At 35.2% G+C, this 20,824-nt stretch overlaps 2 protein-coding genes and 1 long non-coding RNA gene across 3 annotated transcripts; 1 reads left to right on the forward strand and 2 right to left on the reverse strand.

Annotated features, from left to right (window-relative positions):
- The first annotated feature begins 3,400 nt into the window (after nucleotides 1–3,400).
- Nucleotides 3,401–11,644, forward strand: LOC121423326 (putative nuclease HARBI1). Its single transcript, XM_041618680.1, has 7 exons — nucleotides 3,401–3,744; nucleotides 6,204–6,362; nucleotides 6,869–7,027; nucleotides 7,573–7,786; nucleotides 9,039–9,325; nucleotides 10,179–10,327; nucleotides 10,725–11,644. Exons 3-7 carry the CDS (start codon nucleotides 6,983–6,985, stop codon nucleotides 11,083–11,085), a joined length of 1,056 nt encoding a protein of 351 aa, XP_041474614.1. The 5' UTR covers nucleotides 3,401–3,744; nucleotides 6,204–6,362; nucleotides 6,869–6,982; the 3' UTR covers nucleotides 11,086–11,644.
- A 2,391-nt stretch (nucleotides 11,645–14,035) lies between these two features.
- Nucleotides 14,036–16,239, reverse strand: LOC121423215. The gene is made up of 4 exons (XM_041618535.1): nucleotides 16,100–16,239; nucleotides 15,701–15,763; nucleotides 14,822–14,908; nucleotides 14,036–14,279 (listed from the first exon to the last, which is right to left on the reverse strand). The coding sequence occupies exons 1-4, from the start codon at nucleotides 16,237–16,239 to the stop codon at nucleotides 14,036–14,038; spliced, it is 534 nt and encodes a 177-aa protein (XP_041474469.1).
- A 1,110-nt stretch (nucleotides 16,240–17,349) lies between these two features.
- LOC121423246 lies at nucleotides 17,350–18,418 on the reverse strand. The gene is made up of 3 exons (XR_005971250.1): nucleotides 18,332–18,418; nucleotides 17,720–17,803; nucleotides 17,350–17,414 (listed from the first exon to the last, which is right to left on the reverse strand). It is a non-coding gene; the product is annotated as an uncharacterized LOC121423246 (long non-coding RNA).
- Between the last annotated feature and the right edge of the window lie 2,406 nt (nucleotides 18,419–20,824).

The raw sequence follows: 20,824 nt of genomic DNA on the forward strand, positions 1-20,824 counted from the left end.
TAAGTGGGTTTAATTTTGAAGATTAGTCTCAGCTGTCAATTTTTTTCTCAATATTTCTTTATCTTTTAAATAACCGGGTCCAGACGAAAGACTAAGCATAATACTCGTATTATTCCACAGGAATAAGAATTTGAGTCTTTTGTTTTTAGGATTGCTTAAATCATTTTTAAATCACCGGGTCTGGAATAAAGACAACGCTCTAAACGTGTGCTTTTCTACATGCATGGTCTTAATTTGGAGGATTGTTGGTTCTTAGATTCGTTGTTGGGGGTTGAGTTTTATTGATTTTTTATTCCTGAAATAATTATGTCTGGAGGAAAGTCGATCTTCGATAATCGGTCTTCATGTTGTTCCACAGTAATTAGATTATTGGATATTCGTTTTAGAATATTTGTAAAAACTATTTTATTTTTCAAATAGTAACCAAGTCTGGAGAAAGGATGTCTGCTTTACCCACGCGTTATTACAATGTTTTGTAAGGGTAGTAGTATTATTTTTAAAAAAGACATATTTTTACTGGGTGAAACTTTGGAAATTTGGTCTTAGATTCGAAGTTTTTCAGTTACTTTTTTTAATAGCCGGGTCTGGAGGAAAGAGTACGTTTTAAACCTCGTGTTATTCCACGAGAATAAGAATATAAGGTCTTATGTTAGAAGATTCTTTTTTCGTAACTGTTTTAGGTCTGGAATAAAGACAACACTCTAAACCTCTTTTAAAACAGGTTCTTAGGTTGAAGGTTTGTTTGGTCTTAAACTTTGATTTTTTTTAATTCTTACTATTAGCGTTTTTAAGAAAAAAATGGTCGGGCTGAAAGACTACGCTATATCCAGCATTAATAAGATTATGGGGTCTTTATACTGTTTTTAAACTGTTATTCATAATGTTTAAATAACAGGTAACCGGGTCTGGAGAAAAGACTACGCTTGATTCTCAATTTACTCTAAGTGCATATATTCACAATATACACCGTATAAGTTGAAACAACAACAAAGACATTTATTCCACCAGTTTTAATTATCTGGGTCTGGAGAAAAGACTAAGCTCGATTCCCATTTTTTTCCACAGGAATATCATTATCGTATCTTAGTTTGGACTTATATTATAAATTTTGAAATAACTGGGTCAGGAAAGAGACTTTGCACTTATTAAAATTCTTGAAACAACCGGGTCTGGAAAAAAGACTTTGGGTTTATATTATAATTTTCGAAACAAACGGGTCTGGAAAAAAGACTTTGGATTTATTTATATTATAATTTTTGAAACAAACGGGTCTGGAAAAAAGACTTTGGATTTATATCACATTTTTTGAAACAACCGGGTCTGGAAAAAAGACTTTGGACTTTTATATTTTTTAAACAACCGGGTCTGGAAAAAAGACTTGGGATTTATATTATAATTTTTGAAACAACCGGGTCTGGAAAAAAGACTTTGGATTTATATTACAATTTTTAAACAACCGGGTCTGGAAAAAAGACTTTGGATTTATATTATAATTTTTGAAACAACCGGGTCTGGAAGAAAGACTTTGGACTTGTACTTTGAAGTTTTATTAACCGGTCTGAAAAAAGACTTTGCACTTTTGTGCTATATAATTACTATAGGATTTTACTTTAGAACGGATTCGCCAAAAATCCCTTAAAATTTATTACATTTGTGGGTAAAGTCATTATTACATTTGTGGGCGATCAAAAATTATTACATTTGTGGGTAAAGTGTTATTACATTTGTGGGCGTTATTACATTTGTGGGTAAAGTGTTATTACATTTGTGGGCGTTATTACATTTGTGGGCGTTATTACATTTGTGGGCGTTATTACATTTGTGGGTGCAACAGGGTGTTTCATGAAAGTTGTCAGCACTGACTAGAGCCTTTGTCGGAGCTGAGAATTTCAGTGAAATCCTTGTTTTTTATTGGATGTAAGGCACTTACCTCTGACTGTTACTATGGTAACTGTCGGAGAAAGCCAACTTGTCAGTCCTGACAACTTTCATGAAACGCTCCCCAGGATATACAGGTATATAACTATAATTATGATGCGAGTGCGAAGTGCAAGTGGAAACAAATTGAGATATCAGATCTAAACACACTCTTTTCATGTTTTGTAAATCAGAAAAAGCATGGGTAATTGGATATCTTCCTATATGAGCACGAAGCGCTAGAAGAAAATCAGGATATTCTGATCGGAAACATTATGATTTAAGCACGTTTTAATAAAAAAAATTGCTTATCTGAATGTCCGTTAGATTTAGACCGTAGAATCTGGGCATTCTAAATACATCATTTATATCATGAAAATCAATAAATGCGAGCGCGAAGCGCCAGCTAAAAATAATTGATATTCCAATCTGAAAAAGGACGAATTTAAGCACTATTTTAAGTACTGTGTAAGAAAATTCGGGGGGGGGGGTCCTACAAAATGTCATTCATTTTCATTACATTATTTAGTGTCATCATACAGATTTCCAGAGGGTGCTGCCCAAAGGTGCTGCCTATATGAAAAACAACACACGCAGCACCCCCAAGGAAAATTTTGAGGATGCTTCAGCACCCCCACCCCCGCTTCCCAGGGCTATGGCTTGTACCAAGACACGAGACACATTGTATATCCATCGAACAAAGCAAGTGAGCACTTCTCATTTATGTTTTTTCCTACTTGGATCCTTTTTTGCAAGTAATCCATCCCGAAATTCTTTGGGGAAAATGTACAACAAAGACAGAGCGAAGGGGGGGGGGGAGATTTTTAGATTAAAAAAAAAGATAAAAAGACGCAAGGAAAAAAACAATTGGTCTCTTTTTTCCCCTTTCTTTATAATTATACTTTGTTATTCTTCTTTTTCCCCTTCTCCACTCTTTTTCTCTCTCTCGTCGGAGTTTTCAAACTTGCGAAAAAAATTAAGGGGAATGGTTGTGTTTATGCCAATTTACCATGATTGTCCATTGATGATAGAGAAAGGACTTCCCGCCCTCATCCACTTACTTAGTCTGGCTAAGAAAAAAATAACATGCAAATTATTGAATATAGGGATAAATGTTAGAGTCTGGTGCATTTATGTTTTTTTTTCTAAAGAAAAACTCAAGTATCAGGAATGGATCAAAGGAAAGGGGTGGGGGCATTTTGTACCAGATAATTTTGTCGAGCCCCCCCCCCCCCACAAAAAAAAGTCTTCACTGCCAAACCGAAGACATTTTATTCCAGGAAAAATTTGAAAGCCACCCACCAAACACACAAAAATCACCAAAATGAAAACTTACTTACGTATGCATGGAATAATTTCCCTTTAATATTTTTGGTGGCTTTCAAATTTTTCCTGGAACAAAAGAAAGAAAGAAAGAAAGACAGACAGAAAAAAATGAAATAAGAGCGAAAATCTGATAAGGATGAACGACGCTTTATTCTCAAAGGAGGTTTAGTTAGTCCATGGACTAAATCGGTGGTTTAAACCTCCGATTTAGTCCATGGACTAAATTTTGGTATTCTCAAAGGTGATTTAGTCGGGGGTTTAGTTAGTCCGTGGTCTAAACGCGTCGTTTTACGTCATCAATTTTAGTCAGCTCTCATGGGTGGTTTAAAAAATTTAGTCCATGGACTAAATTTCGTGCGCATGCGTAGTTGCCTAATCGTCTGCAATTTTTTTCACTCTTTTTCCCGCTCAAAAGTCATCGGAGACAGAACAGAGCCCGATTTAGTTTCGGGTTATATGTATATTTCACTGAACCAGTTTTTGGTAATTTTCGCCGAAAACGTAAGTATTTTGTTGCCTCTTTATTAAGGAGTGAGATTCTGTATTACAAATTATTATTCTACTTTCAAATGCAGTATAAACGATGATTAAACAAGATGATGTTTCCCGCTATTGAATGTTTGTATTTATCGCACGAACAGTTCGCCTACAGTCCCATTTGAACGTTTACGTGTGTGTTGGAAGATTTCGGATAGGGGGGGGGGGTGGGGTCGGCCAGCCTAACCTCGGCCCCGGCCGGCTTAGCAAAGTTTTAGGCTAAGCACTGGCGGATCCAGGAGGGGGGGGGGGCACATTTATTGAGAGGCAAAATTAAAATTTGTTATGTAATAATGCCATTAAAGTAGAGGTGTGCCCCCTCTTTTTTGTTTTGAAATTGAACTACAACTAGGACTAGATTAGATCTGCCCTAGAATAGATCTTTATCCAGAGGAGGCCTAGACTAAGTTTTTTCTTGTCAAATTTTGAAATATCCTTAATTTGTGGTTGAAATTTTTTTTTGCTTAATTTGTCAACAAATTTTGAAAATCTTGGATCTGCCCCTAGCCAGGTAACCAATTATGCGAAGATCGCACATGATTCACATCACTTGTGTGCAATGCAACTGCAAGGACGACAAGGTTATTAAAACCTTGTATTCGGTCACCCAAGCCAGGGTTCATACATGCCACCGCGCACAGAAAAATCAAGCCATGTAACGAGTTATAAATAAGTTGTGTGTTGTGAACACCAGGACTCAGGAGAAGTGGGATCCAAGCACGCATGACCCACTGACGTTAGCAGAGCTACCAAGTCTCACGCATTATGCGTGAGACTCAAGCATTTTGGACTCTTGTTCATCCCCTCAAATCTCTGTCTCACGCAACTATCACAGCCTATCCCCATAGACATTGTACACAATGTCTGTGATCTCACTCAGATTCACAGAAAATCTCACGCATAGCTCGTCTTTGAACTTGGCATCTCTGCGTTAGAAATCCACTGAAATGCGGTTCATGGTGGGAGGACCGAGGTTAGTATTTATAACTAACCTCATGAGGTTAGTATCAGGGCCAGGGGCCGCGGAACCGGGGGGGGGGGGGGGGGCTGGGAGGGCTTCAGACCCCCCACTTTTTTTCCGAAACCGTGTACAAAAACGCAAAAATGACCATACGATTGTGATTTTTAGCATGATCAGCCCCCCCACTTTGAAAACCGTTCCGTGGCCTCTGAGTATAACCTCGCAATATGTTTGAGTGTCCTCGGTTATATTCCCCTGTGACACATCTTATCTAGATCTAGACTTCTTAATCAGGAAGATTGTCAACTGTATTAACAACACAACAGTTAGAGCCAGTTAGACAAGATCTAACATTTATAGATCTACTAACTTTAGATCTAACTTAGATAACTTTTATCCAACTTTAGATCCAATTTAGATCTAGAGTACTATCTAAGGTTAGGCCTACACGTAGATCTTAGGCTAGATTCTAGTGCAGATCTGGATCAAAATCTAGGTATTAGTGTTCCTAGGGGGGGATGTCCCTGGAGAGTTGCAACCCATGAAAGGGACGTTTCCCTCCCCCAACCCCCCCCCCACCCCGATGAGCCGCTCCTTTGTACTTGCAGATTTTTTTTTTTTGCTTGTCAAATTTTTTTCTGGTACGAAATCCTTCATTTTTGGTTAAAGACCCTTTTTCTTTATTCAAAATAAGATTATCTTACAAATATCAGAACGCTACAAAGATATCAATCCAGAAATTTTTAGCTCATTTCATTCTTTGAAATACTGTACATTGTACTGGTATATTGCAGAGATTAACATGATTAAATAGTGTATATATTGTATTTTAATCAGGTACACAATGGAAAGTATTTTTTGCATTTTTAATGCAATAAATTTTGAATTTTTTTGTACAAAAATAATAGCAAAGATTGAATACTGTTAGAAATATTGTAATGGATGAAACTTTGTGGATATTAAACGCAGTTTGTAACTTTTTCGATGATAGATTTTTTTAAAAATCACCATTTCAACTCTTGTTGCAATTAAAATTGCAAACCTTTAGGTCAGACAGGAATCACTTAAGCTTTATATTCAAATATCAAGATATTGATGATAGAAAGTTCATGTCTCATTAGTGTACCACAATACCATGAAAAATTCTTCTTGTTGGGCTGGCATTTCTCTCTGTGTTTCACGTTACTACTCCAGTCCACACAGGTTCTGCCTGCTTGGTGGTATCGAGCATGGCGTACGGCAAACGTATATTTGTTGCTTTGTTCTGGAGAGTTTTATTTCATCTAAAACTCCCATGTATTGTTGAATGTACTCGTGAAAAAGATGCAATATCCTGTACCTCTATTTCTGTCAGAAGCAAATTTTCCAAATTTTGACAATGTTTATCCATCCTTTAAAGAGACCATATCACTAGTAATCATGATTGCTGTGACATTTTCCTGTTCTCTTTTTTTTTCTTAAGGAGTCACAACTAAGCTGGTTACCTTTTGTATCTTGGCCCTGACAGGGGCAGCATCCACCAGCATTTTCCCTGCCATCAACATATGCAATCACTTCTACAGTTCTAGTGCAGGTTGTCTCCAACACAGCAGCTGTGCAAAAGACTACTTCCCCTCAAGCAGTAAGTTATTTATTGATAACTTCAAACAGAATTCACCAAAAGTTGTCTCCAATATTAAAGTCTCATGTTTTGTTGAATATACTCTATTATACTCTATATACTATTCTGTCAGTAGCAAATTTGTCTAATTTCAACAATGTTTATCCATACTTTAAACCTAAATAGACTGGGCTATTTCGACGCCTAGGAAGACAAGGGGGGTGGGGCTGATTAAGCCCCCCCCCCATATGATCTTGGTTGTCGATCATGCAATCACAACAAAAATTGGCGTGTGCGTTACCCATGGCATAATCTATAAGACTCTAAGCTCAAAATCTGTGAAAAATCCCATTGCTAATCAATTATGCTAATTTATGCATAAAATCAAGAGTTGGCTATAATTTACTAAATAATGCCTCTAAAATACTAATTTTGAGTAAGCCCCCCCCCCCCCTAAGTCTTGTTAGGGTTAAAGGAGACCATATCACTAGTAATGAATGCTGTGACATTTTCCTTTTTTTCTGAAGGAGTCACGACTAAGCTGGTTACCTTTTGTATCTTGGCCCTGACAGGGGCAGCATCCACTAGCGTTTTCCCTGCCATCAACATAATCACTGCTACTTTCATTTTGGACTGAAAATATGGCAAATTTCTACCGCCTTCGTCAGCTTGACAGGGCCAGAGAGGTACGTTCTTAAGGTTTTTCTTTTTTTCTTTTTTAAAACAAGTTGTAACAATTTAAAAATGAGTATGTACATAATCCAATAAATTGACAACCAAAGTGCCTGTTTGTAATGTATGAATGAAAATTATTTTCCAAAGAATTCTGGAAGAAATTTCAAATTTCTGAGAGATTAACAAAATAAGCACTGTATTCCAGCCAGATGTCGTGTATTCTAGCAATATTAATTCACAGTCCCATGGCAATTTACAGTTTGATAGTGTTTCAGCTTAGATTTATAAAGTTAAGTTGATGGAGCTTGTCCTAAATCTAAATGATATTGATCTTGGTACAGTCTTTCTTGAGAAATCAATGGTCACTCTAACTACAGTGTACTTTAATTTTTCTTCAAACTGGAAGTTGAGGAATTTGACAGCTACATGTATATCTATCATTGGATGTCATTATTATTCATTGACATGATACTGTGCAAGATTAGCTGCACTGACAATTGCTAAATCATCTTTCATATTTGATTTTTTTTCTCTCGTGTAATTATTGCTTGTACAGGCGGAAATGAGGCCAGAGAGGGGACTCACAGATCGCAAGAATCCATTTGAACTGTACGACGATCGTGATTTCAAGATGCGATACAGATTTACAAAACACACAGCACTCTACCTAATCAACATCCTTGAAGAAGATCTCAGTAGGAACACCGATCGGAATAATCCGCTACCTGTTGTGGTACAAGTCATGACTGCTCTGCGTTTTTATGCCGTAGGTAAGTATTATGTATATTATAAGTAAGCATGTTATCATGTCTTTCTTAATTTCAAACAGAATCTTCCTCCTTAATCTACTTTAGTTATTTGCTCAGATGTATGATATGGTAAAAAATACTTCTACATTTGAAACAGAAACTTACATGTAAGTAAATATGAAAGTGTAGATCTAGTTATTTGATGTTTTATATTAATATCTATAAGCAGAAAATAAAATCATAGCTAATAATCAAAATTAAAAACTATTGAAGGTTATAAAGTCATACAGCTGTTTTCTTGAAGGCCAAGTCCACTCTGACCAAAATTTGATTTGAATAAAAAGAAAAAAAAAATCAAAGAAGCCTAACTCTGAAAATTTAATGAGAATTAGAAGTAAAAAAGAAACTTACAGCACTCTATTGTGCATACGAATATTTCGCAAAAATCAGCTAAATTTAAAATGTCAAAAATTTATCATAGCAGCCAACTTCCTATTAAATAGGAATATTCCTGTTTTGTGTAAATGATTATTGCCATTTTAAACTGTGTTCCTATTTCTGTTTAAAAAAATTATGTAGTATTGAATAGGAAATCTAAGAATGTTTCTATTTCTGGATTTTTTTTGTTCTATTGCCTGGCAGGAATACTTATTTTACCTCTGATTCAGATAAAATTTCCAGTATTATTGTTTGATTTTTGTCTCGCCCACCAGAGGTGAAGGCTAGACTTAGGGATCCAAATGTCGTCCGTCCGTCACAAACCTAATGACACATAACTCTGCAACCGTAAGTCTCTTTTCAACTAAACTTAGATGGTAGATGGACTTGGAGGACCAGCATGTTATGCTGTAGTCGGAGGTCACATGGTAATGTCAAAGGTCATTTACAGGTCAGCATTAAAGTTTAAGTGCAAGGCTTTAATGACAAGTGTTATTCCATCCCAGTCATTTCACAATGAAGTTTCGATATAATTCTCTTGCGTGCCCTCGCAAATCACGATATTCATGGTTATTTTCTTAAGTGGGCGAGACACAAAATCGCTTTAGCCTTGTTCTCTTTGATTCAAATCAACTTTTTGTTCTGCTTGACCTGTCCTTTAACATAATACATGCCAAACATTTCAATTCTGTTGACAAATCAACAAATCCGTCTTTATTTGAAACAGTGTATAGAACATTTCCAGCCTTTTCTGATTTACATACAAGAATGAAACAAACATGCTATATTTAAAAAAATGACTCTTTGATTTCTCCTATTCTATGTTTAATTGAAGGTTCATTTCAAATTATGCATGGTGACGAGGCATCAATATCTCAGCCATCTGTGAGCCGAGTCATCAAGAAGGTTTCAGAAGCTATTGCAAGAAGGAAACGGGAATTCATGAGATTTCCATCAACGAGAGACGAATTTGAAACAACGCAGCAGCAATTCTATGAGTACTGCGGCTTTCCCGGGGTCATCGGTGCTATAGATGGGACCCATGTGTACATCAGGAGTCCTGGTGGGGAACAAGCCCTGTTTTTCCTTAACAGGAAAAACAGGTATTCAGTTAATGTACAGGTTAGAATGATTGTATTTTTAACAGTTATCTCAAATTGCTTCTCAAAAAGCCATGTTTTCTTTTAGTCTTGGGATGGATTCATATGCTTATTTATTTTATTTTGAAAATTCGAAATTCTTCAACATAAGTAGTATTCATTTAGGAAACATACTATATTCATTATTGTTAGATTGCAGAGCACTTGCAATTGATTTTTTTACCCCCCCCCACCCTTGACACTTTTCTCGATAAATCTCTAACACAAAAAGATGTAGCCAGACTTTGTAAGTTCCTAAGAGCAATTGAAGTCATAGTGTCACCAATGATTTCCATCGAAAAAATACTAAAAAAGCGAGCTAAAAAAAAGAATGTAAAAATATATAAGATCTTCAAAAAAATACATAAGGAAAAGTTTTTGATATCTTTTTTTTGGTCTCACTTGCATAGCAAAGCGAGACTATTACAGGTGCCATTTTACTGATGGTAATGGTGTTGTCAACATTGAAATCTTAACCAAGGTTAAGTTTTTGAAAATGTCATTAGGCTTAATTGTACTGTCTCCAAATTTGCTCATATTCAGTTTATAGGGTAATTGATATGCCCTTTTCTTATTTTCTGACAAATTGGGCGTGACTTCCCATTTTTCTAATGGCCCTTGCACGGTAACGGGCAGTCCCAATTTCATGCAAGTGGTATCATTTGAAAGGGAATAAGATGCACTATCTAAATGACACATTTTTTTTTACATAGGAGCTAGTTTGAATACATTGACCTTTTGACCTTCAAGCCCAGAGATGGGGGGGGGGGGCTAAATATTGTTTGTTCTTGACCTTTCTATTTTGAACATTTTATTTCTCCTCGAATCATGAATAGGTTGTCTGTGATCATGCTGGGAAAATGACAAGTATCGTGGCAAGGTGGCCTGGCAGCACTCATGATTCAAGGATTTTCTCTGAGAGTTCGCTGAAACAACAGCTGGAGGCAAGGGCAGAAGGTACTGGGTGGCTACTTGGAGATAGTGGGTAAGATTTTTTTTTATGTGATTATATACATTTTATAAAGGTGCAACATTGAAATCTTAACCGAGGTTAAGTTTTTGAAATATCATCATAACTTAAGAAGTATGTGGACCTAGATCATGAAACTTAGAAATGAGGGTAACCGAGTATCACTGATTATCTTGCATGAGTCTCAGGTCACATTGTGAAGGTCAAAATTAATCGGCTGAAAATTCTATTTATAAAGGTGTAAGCAAATACACACAGAAGAAGGGAAATAAATTTAGAATCTAATATTTTTTTTTGGTTCTTGGAATATCTCATTTAATTTTTTTTTTAGATGTGTAGTAGTAGTACTTTTCATAAATGTAATGTGTAATACAAATTGGTTAAAATATAACTGTTTTTCTTCATTTTTCAGGTACCCCTGCCTCCCGTTCCTCATGACCCCCATCCTACATCCTCATCCAGGGCCACAGATGCGCTACAATAATGCCCACAAAAGAGGACGTTGCGTTATTGAGCGCACCTTTGGCCGTTGGAAGAGGAGGTTCCCTTGCCTCAATGATCTGCGCGTGAAGGTGGACACTACCTTTACTGTTATAGTGGCATGCTCGGTTCTTTGGAATATCTCTCTCACTCGTGGAGAGCAAGATATTCAAGAACTTGAGCCAATTGATGATGCAATGCCACCTGACCACCTTCCTCCTGGCCTCCGTGATGCTGTCGCTGGTAGGCTCAGGAGAGAACAGATTATTGAGGACCATTTTACCCACCCTTAGAATCTCCAGAGTAGCCACTCAGTGCCATCTGCTCAGGCAACAGTTGTTCTTTCAGTTACTCCGGTGAAATTCCAAGAATTATGATGCTGTCAAGGTACTTGTTATATTTCCAGCTAGCAGGGTTTCATGCAGCTACATTTTATTATGTATTAGGGCTTCATAAATGAAAGTGGTTGCAGTTAACACTGATTTTACGAGAAAGTCTGCAAACCAAACTTAATTGTCACCATAACAGTGTGGATCTAGGTCTGGTACAGTTACATAAACTAAAGTTTGTGACATCCTGAATCTCAGCTGAAAAATGAAAAATCACTCTCAAGATCAGCAACTCAGATAAGCACATGTGGGAGAGTATTTTTTATTGTTTTGAAAAATGCCCAACAATTGACCTGAATCCCTTGTTCGTTTTGCTGATTTCTTTGCAATTACACAATTTTTTCCAGAATCCTTTGGCACATATTTTTATGCCCCCGCAGACGAAGTCCGCAGGGAGCATTATGCATTGCCCCTGTCCATCCTTCTGACCCTTCACTTGGTTTCTGTGCAATATTTAATAGATTTTAAAAAATCTAGGCAAAGTTCAAATTTGAAGTCCGCAGGTCAAAGCTTATTAAATGAGCGAGTTGGTTTCACCAAGATAACTTAACCCTATCTAGGCCGGGGGGGGGGCCCCCTCAACGAATTGCGCGATATTTTCGCCGCGCCGCTCGCTGACTTATTACTTTCAAGTCTTGCGCAACTTTTGAGACCAATTTTGCGTCACCCGGGTACGTGGTTCTGAAGTTACGCAACGTTATGTAAGTGCATGTCAGACCAAAAATTGCTCAAAAACATGATTTTGTGTACAAAGTCAATGTAAAAATCATAAACTAAAATTTAAACCATGGTCACTGAGCATGCTCAGTTAAAGGGTGATTTCTGAGCATGCTCAGTGAACTTTTGTTGCATATTAATTAATTAATAATCATGGAGGATACGCGAATTAAACACGAGGGACAGGAAATCAAGCAGGTAATAGTTCAGTGGAATATAATCTTCATCTAGTTTTTCCTTCTGTCAGCTCCATCATGGTCATTATTAGCAAATATCTAGTAATCATACTCAAATTTACATGGAATGTGATAAGATAGTAGCTGAATGAAACCCTGCTCACGAACAGCTTATACACTAACTGGCATTTATTGTTTCTCACCATTCACTCCTGATGTAAACATATCTCATATGTACACCAAGCACACCTGGTTAGCCGTAGCATTCATAGAATTGTTGGGGTTTTTCAGTCTTCTTTCAATGATGTAAACTCTTGAATGTAACTTTCCTTTTTGCTTTAGTTTCAAAACCATCTTGAATGATTCGAGCAAACGGTGACTGATAATTTTGCCTTGTCACCATTGCCTACAATAGCCTTTTTCTATACTTTACGAGGTCTTTGACTAGTTTACGACAAGTAGTGGATATCAATCTATTGTGTGTTTATCCTGATTTCTTCAAGCATGTTGATGAAGCCTATTCCATAACATATGATAATTGCTCAAATTGAATTTTTTCCAGAATAAAACACGCAAAAGATGTAATATTTTCATCTTTTAAACATTTTTTTACTATAAAAGAGATTTCTGGTCAAGTTATTGAATTTAGCAGATTTATTTGTAGTCACCAATATATGAAATTTAAAGAATGGAAACATAGCTTGCATAAATATGTGAACAAATTTGTTTATTTTGTCATATAGAATATAAATTTCATTCCTTCAATCTGATATATACATATATTTTATTTTTCCAATACGGTATATACAAACTCAATACAAATATAGATGAATATAGATTATTTCTGCTCATACTCTCATGTTCAAATTGCAAAGAGTAACTATGTGAACAAAAAGTATATATCATATACCATTCTTCCGATGTGCAAATTTAATACACAAACATTTATCATTTGAAAAATGTAGATTATTTGTACTCATATTATTAACTTTTGAGTTCAATTGCAATGAGTAGTTATGAACAAAGTAGTGTATTTTATTGTTGTATAGAATATACTATATTTCAATCTTCCAATGTTGAATATACAAATTCACTCCAAAGATTTATCATTCAATAAATAAATATTATTTCTGCTCATACCCGATGTGATATATACAAATTCAATACACAAACAATTATTGAGAAATACAGATTATTCCTTCTCATATGATAAACTCTAGAGTTCAAATTGCAATGAGTAACTATTTATGTTATTGTTGTGTAGAATGTATTACATTTCATTCTTCCAGTGCAGTATATACAAATTCAATACAAATATTTATCATTCAGTAAATATATATTATTTCTGCAAATACTTTTGTGTTCTAATTGCAAAGAATAACCATGTGAACAAAAAAGTGTATATCATATTCCATTCCATCAATGTTATTTATACAATTTCAATATACAACCATCATTTGAGAAATATAGATTATTCCTACGCATATGATATACTCTATAGAGTTCAAATTGCAATGAGTAAACTATGTATTTCATTGTTGTATAGAATATATTATATTTCATTCGTCCGATGCGGTATATACAAATTCAATACACAAACATTAGTCAATTGATAAATATAGATAAATGCTGCTCATACAATTTACTCTATTGAAATTGCAAAAAGTAGATAAGAACAACTATTAGGTCATGGTTGCATTGCTATTGTGTATCATGAGAAGAGACCAGAGGCTCTCTGGAATCAGACACTTCCTCTACTTCATTCATTGTAGATGAGAATGAAAAAAATAATTATACTCTAGTTAACTTCAATCTTAAACAAAGATTCATTGAACAGAAGTAGCAGTAGTAGACTTGTAGTTAAGAATGTTATGGCATGCACAGTTAAATACACATATTCATATTGTTAAAAATTATTATTAATTTGTAATATATGAAATAGATAGTTTAGGGATCTGAATTCAAATTAGCATTGACTTTGTTAAGTGATCTACGAGCTTCCTCTCCTTGTATTGTGCAGTTCGTATTTCTAGCTGAAGGATTTCAACTCTTAATTCATGCTCACGTTTGAGCCATGCATGCTCTTCTCTTGCCAATTCAATCATTACTTCTTGTGCTGGACTGAGACTTTTTTTCTTTGTGTTTGGTTCCAGCTGTTCTAGATAGTGCAAGCTTCTCTTGGCAGATGGTTTGGTTTCTGTATTCCTATAATTTAATTAGAATAAAAACATTTAATGTGTTTTTCCTACAAGGTTTTGGGCTTTCAAGTTCTCATCCCAATATATCCTGGACTATTTAAACAATATGTAACCCAAGATCTCTGTCCTTTGTGCTATGGAGCATGTATTTCAATCACAACCCAATTCAAAAAAAAAATAGTTTCCCTATACTATTTCATTGTTGAATAAAGAAGATGCTAGCATTTGAAGTACAGTGGTGCATCGGTCAATTATTAGTTACAGTTATGTTTCATTTTGTTAAGTATTTGATTATTTTTTTTTTAAATATATTTCATATTGTTTATTTTATTCATGTGTAATTCATTGTATGTATCACATTTTTTTCATAGAATTGGGCTAATAATGAATTTCTTTATGTGTTTATGAATGTACATGTATTTTCCACTATCTAAATTGTCACAAGAATTTTGTCATAAATTTGCAAGAAGGCAAATTCACATGAAAAAGTTTTCAAAATCAATGAATTTATATGATGGACTTTAAATTATTTGAATAAAATTACAATACCTTGAGGGGTTTGTTGGTTGCAGAGTAGATCCAGGTCCAGTAGGCTTGGAAATTTTTCTTGGAAGAATAGGTGGAATTGAAGTCTCCCTTTTTGAATGAAGAGTCCAATATAAGTTGTTTAAAGAGTAAATAGGGTAAATTCAGGAATAGAATTCCTGCAATTTATTTTTATTTTGATGAAGATGAATTCAAGATAAATTGAAATAGCATTAGATTATATTTTGTTTATGCATATGTTATAATATATATTATCTACAACCATGGAACTGTTGAATGGTAACTACCATGGTAAAAACCTACAGCCAATCAAATTAAGGGATTCCAAGATCGGATAATGATTTTATTTACATACCAACTATTTGAATTCTGGTTTGTAAATGTTGAATTCATATTAAAATTTCTGAATATTACAAGCTTTGTAGCAATTGTTTTTTTTTAATAAATGTGATGACCTGAGTTTCATTCAAAATTAAATTAAAATGTTTGCCATTACTCTGGTAAACTATTGTTTGATCAACTTGGATTGGTTATGAACATTGTAAGAGGATGTAATATTCATTAACTATCCTTTATTCATATTTGCTTCAGGTAGTTTTTAGCAGATGAAAAAGGTGACAGTTGATGAACGGTGCATGAGTCAGGCTTAGGAATCTCCATCCCTCCCCATTTACTTTGTTTTGCCTAGCCATTGAAATAACTTGAAACTGTTTAAGTGATTAATTTGAACATTTTCAATTAACATTTTAATTCTAACTTTAGTTTATCTGATTGTTTGATTTTTCTGCTTTCAGACAAGGTTAGATTTTCCTTTAATTGCCATCACAGCTCACTTAATATATTGAATAAAATGTATGAAACAAATTTGAAATGAATAAATACCTTGTTCCAGAGGTTGACGGTGTTAAGTCGGTTAGGGAAGATGGGACATTCTGTTGCTGTTTGCTGAGTAAGGAATAGTAGTGTATGGCTGATGGTTAGAAATTGAGCATTAATTAACATGTTATTTCTACATGCATTCCTATATCATTATGGAAAGAAAAAAAAAATAGATTCATCTGATTAATTCTAATGTTTTCATGCATAAAAAGTGTTCCATAGTTTGGACATTGGTTCACATACCCCCCCCCCCCCCATCAAGATAGAAAGAAGGAATGAGTAAATCAAATATTGAAATAAAATGAAAAAATTTCAAGTAAGTGATACAAAAAGTTAATTTTCATCTCTGCTTATTGAATATATTTAATAGATTAATGAACCTTAATCCTTTTAGATAAATACCTTGTTCCGGAGGTTGATGGTTGATGGTGGACGGTTAAGTCATGGGAAGCAAATTCGTAGGTTGGACGGTCTGTTGGTGGTAGCTGAGTAAGGAATAGTAGTGTATGGCTAATGGTTAGAAATTGAGCATTTATTAACATGTTATTTCTACATGCATTCCTATATCATTATGGAAAGAAAAAAAAATATATTCATCTGGTTAATTCTAATGTTTTCATGCATAAAAAGTGTTCCATAGTTTGGACATTGGTTCACATCCCCCCCATCAAGATAGAAAGAAGGAATGAGTAAATCAAATATTGAAATAAAATGAACAAATTTCAAGTAAGTGATACAAAAAGTTAATTTTCATCTCTGCTTATTGAATATATTTGATAGATCAGAATAGGAATCCTTAATCCTTTTAGATAAATACCTTGTTCCGGAGGTTGATGGTTGATGGTGGACGGTTAAGTCATGGGAAGCCAAATTCGTAGGTTGGACGGTCTGTTGGTGGTAGCTGAGTAAGGAATAGTAATGTATGGTTGATGGTTAGAAATTGAGCATTTATTAACATGTTATTTCTACATGCATTCCTATATCATTATGGAAAGAAAAAAAAATATATTCATCTGGTTAATTCTAATGTTTTCATGCATAAAAAGTGTTCCATAGTTTGGACATTGGTTCACATCCCCCCCCCATCAAGATAGAAAGAAGGAATGAGTAAATCAAATATTGAAATAAAATGAACAAATTTCAAGTAAGTGATACAAAAAGTTAATTTTCATCTCTGCTTATTGAATATATTTGATAGATCAGAATAGGAATCCTTAATCCTTTTAGATAAATACCTTGTTCCGGAGGTTGATGGTTGATGGTTGGTGGTTGAGTCATGGGAAGCCAAATTCGTAGGTTGGACGGTCTGTTGGTGGTAGCTGAGTAAGGAATAGTAATGTATGGTTGATGGTTAGAAATTGAGCATTTATTAACATGTTATTTCTGCATGCATTCCTATATCTTTATGGAAAGAAAAATGTTTTCATGCATAAAAAGTGTTGAAACTGATTCACATACACCCCCCACACACACACAAAACTAAATCAAGAAACAAAGAATGAGTAAATCAGATATTGAACTAAAATTGACAAGTTTCAAGTAAGTGATATAAAAGTTAATTTTCATCTCTGCTTAGTGAATATATATTTAATAGATCAATGAATAGGAATCCTTAATCCTGTCAGATAAATACCTTGTTCCAGACGTTGATGGTTTATGGTTGACGGTTGAGTCTTTTGAAGCCAAATTCGTAGATTGGACGGTCTGTTGGTGGTAGCTGAGTAAGGAATAGTCATGAATGGTTGATGGTTAGAAATTGAGCATTTATTATTCTACATCCATTCCTGTATCATTATGGAAAGAAAAAATATAGATTCATCAGATTAATTCTAATGTTTTCATGAATAAAAAGTGTGCCATAGTACCCCCTCCCCCATCAAGAAAAAAAGAAGGAATGAGTAAATCAAATATTGAAATAAAATGAACAAATTTTAAGTAAGTGATATAAAAAGTTAATTTTCATCTCTCAATTAATTGAACATATATGTAATGAATAGGAGTTCGTATTCCTTTTAAAAATACCTTGCTCCAGAGGTTGATGGTTGATGGTTGACGGTTGAGTCTAGGAATGCAAAATTTGCAGATTGGACATTCTTTTGCTGGTAGCTGAGTAGAGTAAAGAATAGTAATGTATATTGGCTGGTAATTAGAAATGCAACATGCATATGTCATAATGGAAAAATGTAATTAATTGAAATCCTAACAAATATTTCCTCATAACTTGTCATGTTTATTAATGCCAGTCCATTTTTAATAATAAATAAGTACCAAGGACTCTCTTTTGGAAACATTCTAAAACAAGTTCCATGGACAAGTACTTTCCTGACGAGCTGCTCTGCGGTCCGACCCCCTATTTTTTAATTGCCAGTGGTACATACCTACCACGTACTTTTCTGGTCAATTTTGGGTCACTGTGTGTTCCGACTAAATCATGCTTAAGCCCCTGATTATATGTACACATTCTGTATCCAATCGCATAAATTTCAGGATGGTATTGGAATAGGAAAATACTTTTAATTCGGAATACAAGTAGTGCATTCGAAACATTCAGTTTTCATGTTTTCCATGAAAAGAGGATAGACATAGTTATCAATAAATTCACTGAGATTCTTGATAATACATTTTTTAAGTTACCTCAATTCACCATCCTCTAGATCTGTGGAGCAATCGACTTCCAGGGGCATGACGGGAGTACATGATCGTTGTGGGGGTGTGCAGGACCTTGATTTGAATCGAAAAAGAATTCAAAATAGTTAAAATTTTAAATGCAATGATGAATTTTAATTAGAAAATGAAATGAAATTGAAAGCACTGCCGTACAATTGCGACCGTGGACCAACCCAAAATTTCCAAGACCATGAAAAATAAATTAAGACTGAAAATATGATAACACTATCAGAAAAATTGTTTGTTTTTATGTAAAAATAACGGACAACATTTTGACTTGTTCGCCTTGCTTGTTTGCAACTTTTTAGATTTTTTTAAAAAACCAATCCTCAAAATTTTGTATTTTGAAACAACGCTTCTGATGAAAAGCCCATGTTTCAGTCATGAATCTGGAAGTGGAGGCCTTCAACCATTATTTTTACTTTTTGCCAGTTTCGACGAATGAGCCCCCTTTTCAACAGATGATCCTCTAATTTCTGACAGATCTTAATAGGAAATCCAACAGGAAAATGCAGAGAAGCAAGTGGTTTGTATGTTTTCTTCATAATTTTGTTTTCATTGTTATTTTTTAATTTTTTTTATTTATTCTTGGGGGGGGGGGGGGTTCAGATCAAAGGAGCAAAAAATCTCCCCATATGTACGAAACTGTCCATGTAGGCCTACCTGAGGGGATGATTGTGCTATATTTTACAGACATATAGATCACGGGGGGTGGGGGCAAAAAAAGGTTGTAAGGGAAAAAGGAAAAGGAGGAAACAGAAAATTGGGTTGCCATAATAATTTGTTTACGCTTCCCCCACCCACGGCTTTTATTCCGTGGCGGCGCCAAGGGCAGCATTTGCCTCCCCATTCAAGAATGTAGCCCCCCTACCCCCCCCGAATAAAATATTTTTATAAACTGTAAAAAAAAATGGTAAAAACAAGCAAAAATAAATGTATTCAAGGGGGTGGGGGTCACGTTAACCAAAGATTTAGACAACTTCCCGTTTTTACTGAAAATTTTCAAAAATTCACGATGTGCACGATCGGATCCTTCGAACAGTTTTTCAAATGCAAAAATGCCCCATGATGGACTATAGCTTGGTTGCTTTGTTCCCTCGCTTTCGAGATTAACCCCGAACCCAGAAAAAATGCTTGCGGTGCCTAATTCTGCCCCCCCCCCAAAAAAAAAATTCTTTCGCACACCCCCCCCCCCCATTCAAAAAATCTTGGTGCTGCCACTGATTTTAAGACATTTTTCTTATTATGCCTCGCGGCCTGCTATGCTACTTTTAATCAATAAAATCAAATCCACATCTATATTTTTTTCAGTTTCAGGAAGGGTATGAGACGGAGTACCTATTGAGGAGGGATGTAGATCTATGTTTAATCGAGTCAACCGAGTATACAGCTATATGCCTCCCCTTCATCCAGTTGGTTATACTTATTTTATACGCCGATAAAATTAATTGCTACAATTTATCATGAACAAACATTAAAAAAATTGAACAGTCATACCGGAAAATTAAGCATTTCATATCTAACGTAGATGTGGCATTTTCAGATTTTGTTTCCCTCTCACAATCCAATTTAATAAGGTAGAAGACCAAATAAATGGGAAATTCTTTGTGAAAGAATATAAAGGAAGTCTTGAATTTTGTGCGCGGAGTAAGACAGTCAGTCTGATTGATGACTCTTGAACTCTCTCAATAAAAAACAAAGCAGTCTGCGCCAGGTCATCGGTCATCCCATATATAGCGCCCATTTTGAACTCGATTATAAACGAAACGAGATTCTACATCACTTGTTATTGACAGAAATTGGGTAGACGAAATCATGACTTCCTACGTGAATTGCTAAGGATCAATGCCACAAATTCGTGGGCTGAAATACGATTGAGTTTGTAACATTAAGGTAATGAAAATTCTTAAACTTTAATGTAGATCTAGATTGCCATTTTTGTCAAGTTCAACTAACTTCAAGTTTTGGCAACCGTCGTCAGGACACAAGTTTGCTTGTACGGGACTATTCACTTCAGCGCTGCGGATCTGTTTGAACTTGGGAAACATGATTTTGGTTAAGACTTCTCATTGCTTCTGTGTTATGTACTGTCTATCCTTTTTTTTTTTAATATTGGGTAGTTTTTTTTTATGGGGGGGGGGATTATTTTATCACCTTATTATGCTTCATAGATTTAAGGCAGGAAAAGTGACACTTTTCGGTTTCTAAAAGTGAACTTGAGTAAATAAAAAAATTAATTAACGATCGTCTGCACAGCGCAGCTGCTCACCCGCGATGACGACCAACGATAAACTCCAACGCCGATATCGCACCATTGTCCTGATCGGCGTCGTCATCGAAGGGATTCGATAATTGTGTGAAGTCATGTGGACAAATGTCCTTTATTAGTTGAGTCATCTGGGAGGGGGTCTTTGGTGGAGGCCCACCTCCAGTTTTCCTGCTTTCTCTAGCGTAAATGCC

This window comes from Lytechinus variegatus, chromosome 10 (genome assembly GCF_018143015.1).
Source record: "Lytechinus variegatus isolate NC3 chromosome 10, Lvar_3.0, whole genome shotgun sequence".
NCBI classification, from domain to species: domain Eukaryota; kingdom Metazoa; phylum Echinodermata; class Echinoidea; order Temnopleuroida; family Toxopneustidae; genus Lytechinus; species Lytechinus variegatus.

Excerpts from the sequence above, each read along its gene's own strand:
- LOC121423326 (XM_041618680.1), top strand. The coding sequence starts at position 6,983 with ATGGCAAATTTCTACCGCCTTCGTCAGCTTGACAGGGCCAGAGAG. Across the intron at positions 7,787-9,038 it reads TCTGCGTTTTTATGCCGTAG|GTTCATTTCAAATTATGCAT; the intron begins GTAAGTATTATG and ends GTTTAATTGAAG. Across the intron at positions 10,328-10,724 it reads TGGCTACTTGGAGATAGTGG|GTACCCCTGCCTCCCGTTCC; the intron begins GTAAGATTTTTT and ends TTCATTTTTCAG.
- LOC121423215 (XM_041618535.1), bottom strand. The coding sequence starts at position 16,239 with ATGTTAATAAATGCTCAATTTCTAACCATTAGCCATACACTACTATTC. Across the intron at positions 15,764-16,099 it reads CCATCAACCTCCGGAACAAG|CAAACAGCAACAGAATGTCC; the intron begins GTATTTATCTAA and ends TTCCTTACTCAG. Across the intron at positions 14,909-15,700 it reads CCGTCAACCTCTGGAACAAG|GGAGACTTCAATTCCACCTA; the intron begins GTATTTATTCAT and ends TCATTCAAAAAG.